The following is a 12,477-nucleotide window of genomic DNA, read 5'->3' as shown; positions in this document are numbered from 1 at the left end:
GTAAATTTAGAAATTCCATATAGATTGCCAAATGTGGTATACATATCATTGTAGAATACAGATATATGTAATAATATTGGTTGACTAATGAATGGACAAATGGACATACACACACACACACACACACACACACAAACACACACACACACACACACACACACACACACAGACAGACAGACAGTCATGGGTCATTCCTATAGCCCCCTCCTGGCTGTTCACGTTCGGGGGCTAATAACTATGCTGATTGAAGTAATGATTTTGCTCTGAAGTGAACCAACTCCTAACAAATAAATAAATGTAATTAAAGAGACCACTGAGAAAAGAGAATTTAAGATTTCATGGATAAATGTGACTTCAACAGAAATATTTTATTAACGATAAACGTTATTGCAGTATTATTTCTGACGAATATAAGTCATGATTTATTGAAATAATTACCTGAAAATTGAATGACTGTATAATGCTGAATATATTGATGAAAAGAAATCGGCATCACAAAAATTGTAATTCCTTTTTTCAAGTCAACTGCCTGACATTTCACTGGAAAATTTTACCTGTATATATCGAGGATAACGTAAAATTTTACCCACAGGAATCAAACACATTGCTGACAAAATATTAAGTTTCATAACTCTATTCATTTCTTATGAATGAATGAATGAATGAATGAATGAATGAATGAATGAATGAATGAATGAATGAATGAATGAATGAATAAATAAATAAATAAATAAATAAATAAATAAGTACATGAATAAATAAATAAATAAATATATATATATATATATATATATATATATATATATATATATATATATATATATATATATATATATATATATATATATATATATATATATATATATATAAATAAATAAATATAATAAGGGTGTTTGAACTGCTACTGATCAAAAATAAAGTTCAGGTGATAGTGAGAAATTTATGGACAAACAACAATTTTTTCTATCATTAATTGTTACATCAGGGTTCACTGGAAATTGCCTGATCTTTGACAATTGGTTTTAAAAGAAGTTATTCTTAAAGTACACATACTTCCTACTGTCAAAACTCTGGAAGTTCTGTAACAACATATACTTTATATCAAATCTCTGGAAATTCTTCCTATGTACATACACTTTCTATTGCCAAAACTCTGGAAGTTCTGTAACAACATATACTTTATATCAAATCTCTGGAAATTCTTCCTATGTACATACACTTTCTATTGCCAAAACTCTGGAAGTTCTGTAACAATGTATCCTTTGTGTCATCAAATATCTGGAAGTTCTTCCTAAAGTACACTTTCTAATGTCAAATTTCCGGAAGTTCTTCCTAATGTACACTTTCTATCGTCAAAACTCTGGAAGTTCTTTAACGACGTATCCTTTGTGTTCTCAAATTTTTGGAAGTTCTTCCTACGTACGCATACTTTCTATTGTCAAATCTCTGTTCGCAATGTCTGTACTGGTGTGCATTCTGTATCAAAGCCAAATATTTTCGTCTTAATTCAATTTCATAATCAGTCTCAGCTTCACTTTGATAATAATCATCGTCGTCATCTTCATCATCATCATAGTCATATGTCCCATTCTGTGACCGTTCACAGTGTGCAGCAACACAGCAAGCAACAATACACCAGGCCAGTCCACCGACAACAATTACCCATACCCAGATAAGGATGGAGCCTGCCTGCTCATTCCTAGTTGATGCCAGCCTCCCCATACCATGGCTCACCTGTGGCATCCATAATCGGTGGCGCTGTTTATTACGGATTAATTCAGTATACTCTACATCACCAAACCATAGCTGTTTACACATAGCTGATGCACCCGATTTTAAAACAAGTCGTTCTTCTCTATGGTTTGTTATTGCTCTGAATTTGTATGGGGCAATGCAATCATTTTTAACAGACTGGATCTGCTTTGTAAAATCCACTAAATCTCTCTCAAAATTGGGACCATATTCAGAAATTTTCTTCCACAAGGTTCTGTTAAAATGATCATAGAGTTTAACATCGGCTTTATTCCAATTTCGAGCCTTCTTTTTTATCTCGTCGTTCATTTTATAACGTAACTGTCTCCCTCGTATGGAATTTGATATGTACAACACATCATTTGTATTCCAACAAAGTAAACGTTTCAAAATCAACAATGATTCATTGAAATATTCATTTATAAGTACCAGTTCAAATTCTTGTTCTATTTGTAAAATTTTGTGATCCACCATTGTGTCATTGTCCTGGAAACGGTGATCTAATCCTAAGTCGAAGATCTGCCCATTTCTCATTTGTGTCCACAGATGAAAGTCTCTTTTTTCAGACAAAAATTTGTCAGGGTGCTCCATGAAAGCTTCAAATGGATTGGAATTTCGAGTTAATTTCAACTTGTGTGCCATTTTGTAATACCCAAAAGCAGATTCTAATTGCCTTGACGGTTCCCGTAATATTGTAATGTAAACAGCGTTGGGCACTGCAATGTTCATTTCGGCACGGTTATACCGTGCATGATTTGTCAACATGTGGTAACCCCCTTTCTTAAATGGTTTCACATACTTTCTCTCAAAGGGCACTGTTTCTGTGATGATGTGACCAGAATAAGGAAGTGCGAAGTCTAGATTCTTGAGGTAGCCATATCGTTGTAATATCGATGACAAAGTCGTACTTGCTGTTTTGTGTGTCTTGATGAATACTATCCTCTCCACTGAAAAGCATAGAGCAAACAGTGGTTCATGACTACCTGAATTCACATGAGGTCCGGCAAAGAGTAAGTACATCACTGTTCCGAAACACAAGGAAAGGAAAGCACCTTTTTTCCATGTAATGGAACAGCAGTGAATATAACAGCAACGTTTCTTTACATTATTCTTGTCTGTAAAATACCAAAAAAGAAAGGAGATATAATTATTACAGAGAAATTGGAAGAAGAATTTTGGAAAATAGGTTGACATTATTTGATGTTATATTCTTTATTCAAACTAGAGCAGGTCAAATAGTTGTAGGACTTTACAAAAAAGTAACAATGCCAGGCATTATTTATGAGGGGTGGGGTCACATTTGAGGTGATCATTTTACAGTAGGCATATTTTAATCAGATTGAATTTTCAGTATGCTTTAATGTGCTACAACCACATTCAACCATAATAAGTACAAATGTCAAGTGTTTTCAGGACTTCTGAGTATGTGCATGTAATGATACATTCTTATATATATAAGGATGTTTTTTTTAGTATTATAGAAATAACAAACTTACTCAACTTATTAATTAAAGGAGAGGGAAAAAATGGAAAGGGTCCCGGTTGCGTAAAACATGAAATTTTACCTTGCACAAGTAATGTGCAAATAAGCCTGCTGGCATCCAGGCTTTTCTTGTTTGTCCATGGCAGTGGTCTCCTTGTGTTAGCGAAGGTTTCTAGAAACATGTCATTCTCTAGAGAATACAGTTATCTTGAGAACTATCTCATGATCTTGAGAAACTATCTTGTTATTTTAAGAAACTGTCTCATCATCTTGAGAAACTAGCTCATGACCTTGAGAAACCCCTCATTATCTCAAGAAACTGCCTTGTCATCTGAAGCAATTACAACACATAAAATAACATGTGTTGTGGCAATCAGGAATGAGACCAGGTTCATGCAAAAATGTACAATGTCATTAGTGGATGAAGTCTTCTCTTTGCTCACTTCTTTCAAGCAAACACATTGTGCTTATTGCCAGTTGTATCTCATTATCTCCAAAAACCATCAATTATTGTAATCTAATTGGCAGGAAATGAATATAGGTTACTTTAGGTTACTTTATAGTCTAGTTATTTTCAATTAGGCAAAAAAAAGTGTATTTCCGATAACCCGACTGACCCTTAAGCCGCCAACCCTCAACATTATTTGAAATCATTTAAAATAAAAAGATAAGAAATTCTTTGTCTTCTTGACCTTCATGTATGTCTGTTTTCTTTCCCCAGCAATGTCTGTACATATATCATCAAACTATCACAGAAGCGGTATTCTGACTGACATTTCATTTTGAGTTGAAGCAATATTTTTCAAAAATATACAACTAAAAAGATTAAAAAAAAATAAAATAAAATCCCGACCTACCTACCGTATTCTCTGAGGCCATGTTATCGGAAACACAGTTATTTGTTTTTTTCCGCCTTAGTAAAAAATGAATGTAGGTTAACGTTATGTCTAGTCTGGTTATTTTTAATTCGGAGGAAATGAATATAGGTTTACTTTATAGTATAGTGTCAGATTAATTGGCAGGAAATGAGTGAGTAGGAAATATATATAGGTTAACATTATATAGTATGGTTATTTTTAATTGCCAGCAACTGTGAATCAATCTGACTTAATGTACACACTACGTACCCTAGAGCAATAAATATGTCATACTATATTAAAACAATGCAAATATGACAAAAATGACCTTTATGAGATTAAAGTTATGAAAATTTGTGACCAATTTACTGGTCAATTATCCCTACTAGTATCACTCACTAATTTAATCACATGGTAATATACGAATTAGAACATAACCAAAATTATCTGCAATTTCTTTTCAATAAAAAGATGTTTTCAGTTTTCGATCGTATAGTATAGTATAGTATAGTATAGTATAGTATAGTATAGTATAGTATAGTATAGTATAGTATAGTATAGTATAGTATACATGTAGTATAGTATAGTATACCTAATAGTTCTTTTTTTACTAAATATACGTATTTACTTTTTTGGCACTATAATTTTTTTATTAATATGTGCCAGTAGACAAAAATAAAAAAATATGTTTCAGTTGAGAAAAACTACTTTTCTGCCATTTATTTTCCTGCCTAAAAGCTGCGTACTTCAGCTAGTGTTAGTCCCTTTATCTCACATTCCACTCCTTGTGTTGAGAATGAGAAAATATTGGTAATTATGATTTGAAACATGCACCCAATAACCTGACTACGACCATGACGTTATTGAAATGAAGTCATTATGTAAATGAACATCCAATAATATGATTTCAACCATGACAACATTATTCAAATGAAGTCATTATGTAAATGTACATGCACAACAGATATGAACACAGGAGTTAACACATGAAGATGTGAAGTGTGCATGTGATAATTTACATGTAATTATGTACATTTAACATGCAAGTATATGACTTTTAGGGGTGTGGCTAACTCGCACATTTTCAAATCATAATTACCAATATTTTCACCTTCTCAACACAATTGTGGTATATACAGATAAATGGAGTACGACTAGCATCTAAACAGGCTAACACAAAACCAATGTTGGTGGTATACATGAGTCAAGGTCAAGCACTATATACATATACTATGTTGCTGACAGTGTGGCTGTCAATCTGTCATTTGTAATTTAGAAATAATCTGGTACTTTACATCAAAATTTATAAAGTCACTGTAGCTACAATTTGTGTCTGAAATGCATTGAGTGTAAATTTGAGTACATGGGGTTAAGGTGATGTATGAACTACTGACAAGGAAAAGTGAAATGTCTGCATGAATACATCCTCTACATCTACTGAATAAGTATAACTACATTAAGGCTATCATTGAGAAAAAATGTTCTTCTTTGACAATGTATAATTCACTGCACCATAAAAATCCAAGTGGCATGCATGATCTGTATCGAATCAACAAACCTTGCAGACATGTAGTGAATCCTGGTAGACTCATTTATATCAACGTGCTATAATGAGAGTGGTGAGGTTTTGTAACCATGGTAACATCACTCTCAGGTACCATGATCTGTAACTAGATATTTTAATATTTACATTTAATTAACAACTCTGTTGTTACTTAAAGTCCTACTCTGCATATTAATATGACACTTATTATGTTACATGACTTTGACCATGTAACAATCACAGAGCTCATAGAGTGCCTATGAAAATGCCATTTTACAGATTTTTGATCTCCTAATATTTGACTACGGTATTACGAATATACAGGGAAGAAACCTGTCACCATATTTTTGAAAAATAGTTGTGTTTTAGAAAATATTAGCTTGGGAAGTGTTGAGACACTGACCCAGGATTGAAAATTAGCCCTTAAAGTGGCCATATGGATGAGGATTGCGTATTTATTTCGGATTTTGAATTTATAAAATAATTTTATCATGGCTTCCTACTTGAAAAATAAATGTGAAATAAATAGACCAAGTCCATGTTTGTAACTCAGTACATTGCAAAAACTAAAAAAAATGATTGTATGTACAATAACAAACATTTTACACAGTTATCAATCTTTTACCATTTATTGAGTGACAAACAAGGACTTGGTATATGTTGTTTCATATTGATTTTTCAAGTAGGAAGCCATGATAAAATCACTTTATAAATTCAAAATCCGAAATAAATACCCAATCCTCATCCATATGGCCACTTTAACCACTCAGACAAATCAAGTGAAACAAAGTTAATAAATTTGTGGATCACACAATCCATTCAATACAATGACATCGGGATGCAAACATTGTAGATAATGCAGTCCCTCAAGCCTAAAGAAACTGATTGATTTTTTGAATTAATATTCTGTAACTAGGTGGAGGAAAGATAACTTAGAGCAGTGTGACACAATGGCTACTGCAAAAGGAACAATTAAACTGTGATGTTGAATACAAATGCATATTAAAAAGGCTGTCCTCATGCTCAAGTGTTAAATCACCATTGACCTTGAATTTGCTGCACACAATTCTAAGTCCTTCCCATTAAAATCAACCTCCAAATTTGCTGCATAAATTAATTGGAACCAATATTGAATTTACATCGCCACAATTACCTTCAGACAACCTCAACATTGTTTTAAAGCATTAGTAATAACCTATAAACAACCAATAGTTTAAAATTAAAAGTACAAGTTTATTTGCTAACACAATTTGCATAGAAATGACTGCATTTCATCCAAACCATCAAATGCTTAGCAACAAAATAAGGCATTGATTTGAATGGAAAAAAAACTATTTTGTAAAAAGCGTGCATTCAAACTTTACATTACATGACTTTACAATCTGCTAGCTTGCTAGTATATAGGCTTATCTATCAATTCGTACTCCGCAACTTTACAATCTGACGGATAGCTAGTATCTAGCCATCTCTCTCCATACCTATATCCTTTTTCCCAAGGTGGTCATCCACTAAAATAAATCTACCTTCCTCCTACTTAGCATGACAGAATGTTATCAGCATGTGTTTCCTTCCCTCCCATGAGACATGGTGGTCTTTTTACTATTTGAAAGGTATGGCTTCCTCTTTCGATCATATCATCTCTTTATGTTTTTGTTATCAACGTATTTCATACTTTAACACATCTTCATATCATTCCAAATACCTGTATTTCATTTCCAGAAGCCGTAGCAATCATGTTTTTCCACTCACAGCACAAACCTCCTAGGACAGCATGCCATGTACAAGAGACCTAAGAGGCAGTTACAATGAAGTCTTACTAAAACAAGAAATAAACCATGCTGTATACCATAGCAACAACACTGTGGCATTATTACAATAAAAACTAAAACATTAAATAAATCATTCTGGTTTTCTCAACTTGAATATGAATGTTTGTCTCCCTTTTACCTCAAGAGCAATTAGAGTTACAATGTTCAGCTGCAAACACTGTTCAATAAATTCATCGTTAGCACCATATTTATGACACCATCTACCTTTAAAGCTGCACTACCTGCAACTGGAACATTTTTTGGTCTTTTTTGAAAATGGCGTAATAACTTACTCAAAATATCGTGCATACACCATGAACTGTATTGTATTTGTAGCTGTCTACACAATAAATCAAATTAATAGATTTTGGGGTCCACACCCAAAAATCTGCACCCCTATTGGTGACCACGATTCAAATATGTACAATGCCCAATTATTGGTATTTAAGCAATTTTCAGTAAATATATTGTTGTCTGATCAAAAACTGATACTTTAGTTACTTTAAATTATGTGTATAGTTTGCTATTTTATGTCTTAAAACTGCTTCCTACATGTCGTTATTGTCAAAAAAGTTTCCACCGTGGGAGGGGGACACACCCTCCAAGTGTCCCCCTCCAATACCCCTTCACATCAGCAACCATCATAGTGATGCTATATTCTCTCAGCCAAAATCAAGACTGATGGGAAAAGCTATATAATGCTTGCCAAGTGTCTTCAAGTATAGGGTAGAGCTACATGTGAAATTTCAGATTTCCCCTTGCAAAAGCCATCAATTTGTAAAGAAATATCTTATAGGGAGGTGTACCACACAATTTTACATAGAGAAACAGCTGTGTGTGTGGGGGGGGGGGGGGTTTAGTATGAAAATGCTTGGGTTCATTTTGGGGAGCGGGGAGGGATGGAGGGGGAGCTGTAAAAAAAATTAAACCAAATTATTTTCTCCTCAGACAGACCCCCCTAAAAGTCTGATTGTTCTCTAATCTAGGTTTAGATAACAGAAACTGATTTGTTGATCAAGTAACTTCAGCTCCACACAAGACCATAGACTACGTATTACAAATGTGCTTGTACGTCAACGATACAGATGGTTCGCTCCTTCGTCACCATGGAGACCATATCCGTGACGTACTGTCCTTACTATAACTAGATTACCAAACATAATTGAAAAGGTTGTCCGAAATGTTTTGGAATAGTTTCTCTTGAAGCTTGCGCCTTTAGCTATTTTCAGCTGTCATTTTTCTTGAAACAGCGAGACATCATTACACCACGTTATACAGCACTATATACATAAATTATGATACATTGCATAGACGCTATGCATACGTACGTACATATATTTACGTCATTAGCGACTAGCTATCATTCATGACGTAAATGGACTTCCACCGTCGCGCCGTCTTTCACCATGTATTACTTGTATGTACACTGAGTGATATATTAATTGCAAACGCCATCCTCAGCCAAACCATAGACCCTACACGGAGGGTCTAAGACCAAACCCAATGAATTCGGTATGAAACATTTGTCTCTCTTGAATAATAACAAATATTTGAAAATAAAATCGCCTTTCGGAAAAAGACGATTCTGGTCATATAGTGTCATTAATTAGTAATCAACAACACACTGCATAGAAATTCTGATTTCCAAACTCACGTCACTGTTAGACGGACGAGTAATTAGTTAGGCTAACTGTAGGTGGTGATATTGTATACAAGTCACACATGTACGTTAAAAAACTGTAATTTTTATTAATGCCACAAGGTTCGGTCTAATATAAAATTTGAGAGTGAGAGAGGCCCCATTGTCTATGGTTTAGACTGGGAATACATACCAGACGTCCGTGTTCCAATCTTCAAATAGCTTGTCTCGGAATCAAATCCTTGGTTAACATTACACTCAGCCATGATCGTAAGAATACGCGAACACCAGTACACTCATTGACATTATCCGTGCGAGTTGTCCTGCTTCAACGATTCTTGGCTTTGCAATATGCGATACATCGTGATTGTATATTTGGCTACGACTGATGTCTAGAATGTATCGCCGCCTTGAACTTTGCCATCGACAAACGTGTTTCTGGCGCGTTCTTCTTTATCTGTATTATCTCAGACCACTAACGAATTTTTTAGTGGTCTGAGGTATTATGTTTTGTAGCAGTAATGCGTTAAAGTACTAGTAATTACCTCTAGCGTCATAACGTTATGTACGTGTGTGACGATCGAATGTAATCACAACCGTGAGTGACTTTCCAGAGCAAGCTAGCTGCGATATCCTAGCATTCTAACAATGATGGTAAAGCTAGGGCGTACGATGTCAAAGACTACCTTTCCCCCTGTACCTGGAACGATATTGACATTGACCTCCCGGCTCCCTCCCCATCTTACTAATACTATAGTTTGTTCCATTATGATTGTGTGCATGTTCGTTGTGCTTTCTAGTTTTAATATATGGGTGCACATAAAGTTATTATTGTTCATTCCAAACTTGTCAGAATTTCCCCAAGTTAATAGCCCTCTTGGATGCGCGACTTCACACACAATATGATTAAAATTCCGATGTAATGAACTTGACGCTTTTTTTAGTTGATCTCTTACTTTTATTCTGTTTTTGTTCTGTGAGCGTAGTAAGTATCACACATACCCATCCAGATGTATTTTTATTGCAATATATTAATATGGGTTGACTTAAGTGGTTAAAATGGAGAATAAAAAATTTAGTCATTCGTGATACAAGCCTAAGACGGCTCCAGAATTCTGTGAACAAAAAAAATTCCGTCTGTCAATGTATGATTATGTAGGGAGTTCTATCAATGCATCATAACAGAGAGGTTTGAATTACAAAAGTCAGCCTAATGCAGAGTTCTGAGTCTGTGCTGAGACATATCGTTTTTCATATACAGCATAATTCTTTATGTGAAAAGAAAACATATCTATAGCACTTTTAATTTGGAAAAATTTGCCTATAAACATATTCTCCATAGGAATTTCAACGTATTTTATAATCCTGAATTTCGTCTTCTTTCTTTTTTACGTCATTTTAATGTTTTTATTATTGTATTGCATCGTGTGTGGTTTTTATGGGATTGTTGACCTCAGCAGGTCACGTTTATTCTGAAATAAAGTTGATAATAAATGGTAAACACACGAGACGTAGGGTGAAGCCACGAGACTCTAATATAATAATATACAGTGCTGTGGGATTAATTACATGCAGAGCTTTATCACTAGGCACGTTTTCTCAAAACATTAGAACCGATAATGCATCAATGGAGATAGCTAGCTAAGTTGATGAGTTTAAATGATTGTTTTTCCTATCATGAACACATCTATAATGAAAGAATCTGATTAAAATATAATGTGGGAGTACAAGTAAATTGCTTTATTTTACCTGAGGTTTGCCTTAATATTGTCGTTTGTTTTCGATTTTTTGTTCCGAGAGTGAGTGCCTCATCCTCTGATTACTCTCTGAACAACAATACAGGCAGGAATTACAGGTAAATAAATAAATCATCAGTTATTACATCAAGCTTTAATCAGATTGTCTTAGAACTGTACACTGTTGTTCGACATGATGTGGTTCCGCTTATATAATGGGAATCCAGGCTTATACATGGAATGGTCTTTGAAATAAATTCTTCGATTAATAGCTAGGCAGCGTTAGTCTTCACTGGAGGTGGGGGTGGGGGTGGGGGTGGGGGGTCATGACAATCCGTGTACTGTCTTCAAACTTCCGCCAACTGAGTGCAGTCATCAGGTCAAGCCCCATGGTTCTTCCAACATATATTACATCCCGGAATAAACCATGTCTTTATACTTATAGATGAGAATGAAATATTCAAAATGGAAATAACAAGCCAAGAAAATTAATTATGTTTGTTATTGGAAATTTTAAGAATTGGCAATTACCCTAATTTCAATTTCAATTACTGTATAGCTTAAAATTGATAAATTTTAATGATCGGGATGTACCACGGATTCCGGGATGTACCAAGGATTAATTCCAGGATGTTCCACGGATTCATGACCTTGGTATTGTCATGTAGTTTTATTTCTGAGAGATTTTTCTCAAACACTATACAATTTCAGACCGGTCGAAATTTTTGTTATATGACCAGGTAACCATTTACCACACAATTACAAATGTAATTCTATTTGTTTGACCACGACACACGATTTGAATGGTGAATGTCTATATACTGTTTACATCGAGCAGAAATATTTGCTATTAGAAATTATATTATGTATGAATTATTAATTTGAAATAGATTTTTTCGAAAATAATCTTTAAATGATGTTTACACAGGTCTTGAAATGAAATTGACTAAGCTAAGATTAATTTTATAAGTACGATTTATAGAGATTAATTTTTGAAGAAGCTTCTTATCATTTTAACGATCACCCTCGCCAAAAGATTCCTAAATAATACAGTCTCGTTAACGATCATCATCTTAGGGAAAGGACTTTTTCTTTATCAAAATACGATGTACATCGTTCGATGGAGTTACTCGTAATATAATATTCACAATGGAATTTGTTGGACTATGTGTATACACAGAAGTCAACGCTCTCAGCTCCTAACATGCAGTCAACACGTGAAAGCAAAGCCAAGTTGGCTCGAACACGTATATAGGATTTATACCGCTCGAAATGAAATCGATCAAAATGCTAAATGTTCAAAATCGTTTTCGACTCATAGTGACGCGATCCCCCAGACCATTCGTATTTCCTTGGCTGAACTAAGGAAAGTATTTCAAATACTGAAAACTCAATAGAATAGACATGTAAGATGTATATATATATATATATATATATATATATATATATATATATATATATATATATATATATATATATATATATATATATATATATATATATATATATATATATATATAACTCGGCGAGTATCAATCTGCTAAGACAGTGCTCTATACCGCAGTGGCAGAGCGTAATAGTTTTGGTAGTACTGGAACTCTTTCTTGGGTGTAACTCGGAGTTTCACGCATATTGCGATCATCAGACACTCTGATGATC

General features: G+C 34.1%; 1 protein-coding gene across 1 annotated transcript; it reads right to left on the bottom strand.

Moving 5' to 3' along the window:
• Positions 1-893: 893 nt before the first annotated feature.
• LOC144439093 (galactosylceramide sulfotransferase-like) lies at positions 894-9,408 on the bottom strand. Its single transcript, XM_078128354.1, has 2 exons — positions 9,276-9,408; positions 894-2,867 (listed from the first exon to the last, which is right to left on the bottom strand). The coding sequence occupies exons 1-2, from the start codon at positions 9,346-9,348 to the stop codon at positions 1,372-1,374; spliced, it is 1,569 nt and encodes a 522-aa protein (XP_077984480.1). The 5' UTR covers positions 9,349-9,408; the 3' UTR covers positions 894-1,371.
• Positions 9,409-12,477: the final 3,069 nt, after the last annotated feature.

Source organism: Glandiceps talaboti, chromosome 8, assembly GCF_964340395.1.
Source record: "Glandiceps talaboti chromosome 8, keGlaTala1.1, whole genome shotgun sequence".
NCBI lineage: Eukaryota > Metazoa > Hemichordata > Enteropneusta > Spengelidae > Glandiceps > Glandiceps talaboti.
This window is presented reverse-complemented; position numbering and strand designations above follow the sequence as displayed.

Coding starts and splice junctions, on each gene's coding strand:
- LOC144439093 (XM_078128354.1), bottom strand. CDS start 9,348: ATGGCTGAGTGTAATGTTAACCAAGGATTTGATTCCGAGACAAGCTAT. Junction 2,868..9,275: donor GATTGGAACACGGACGTCTG/GTATGTATTCCC, acceptor GGTATTTTACAG/ACAAGAATAATGTAAAGAAA.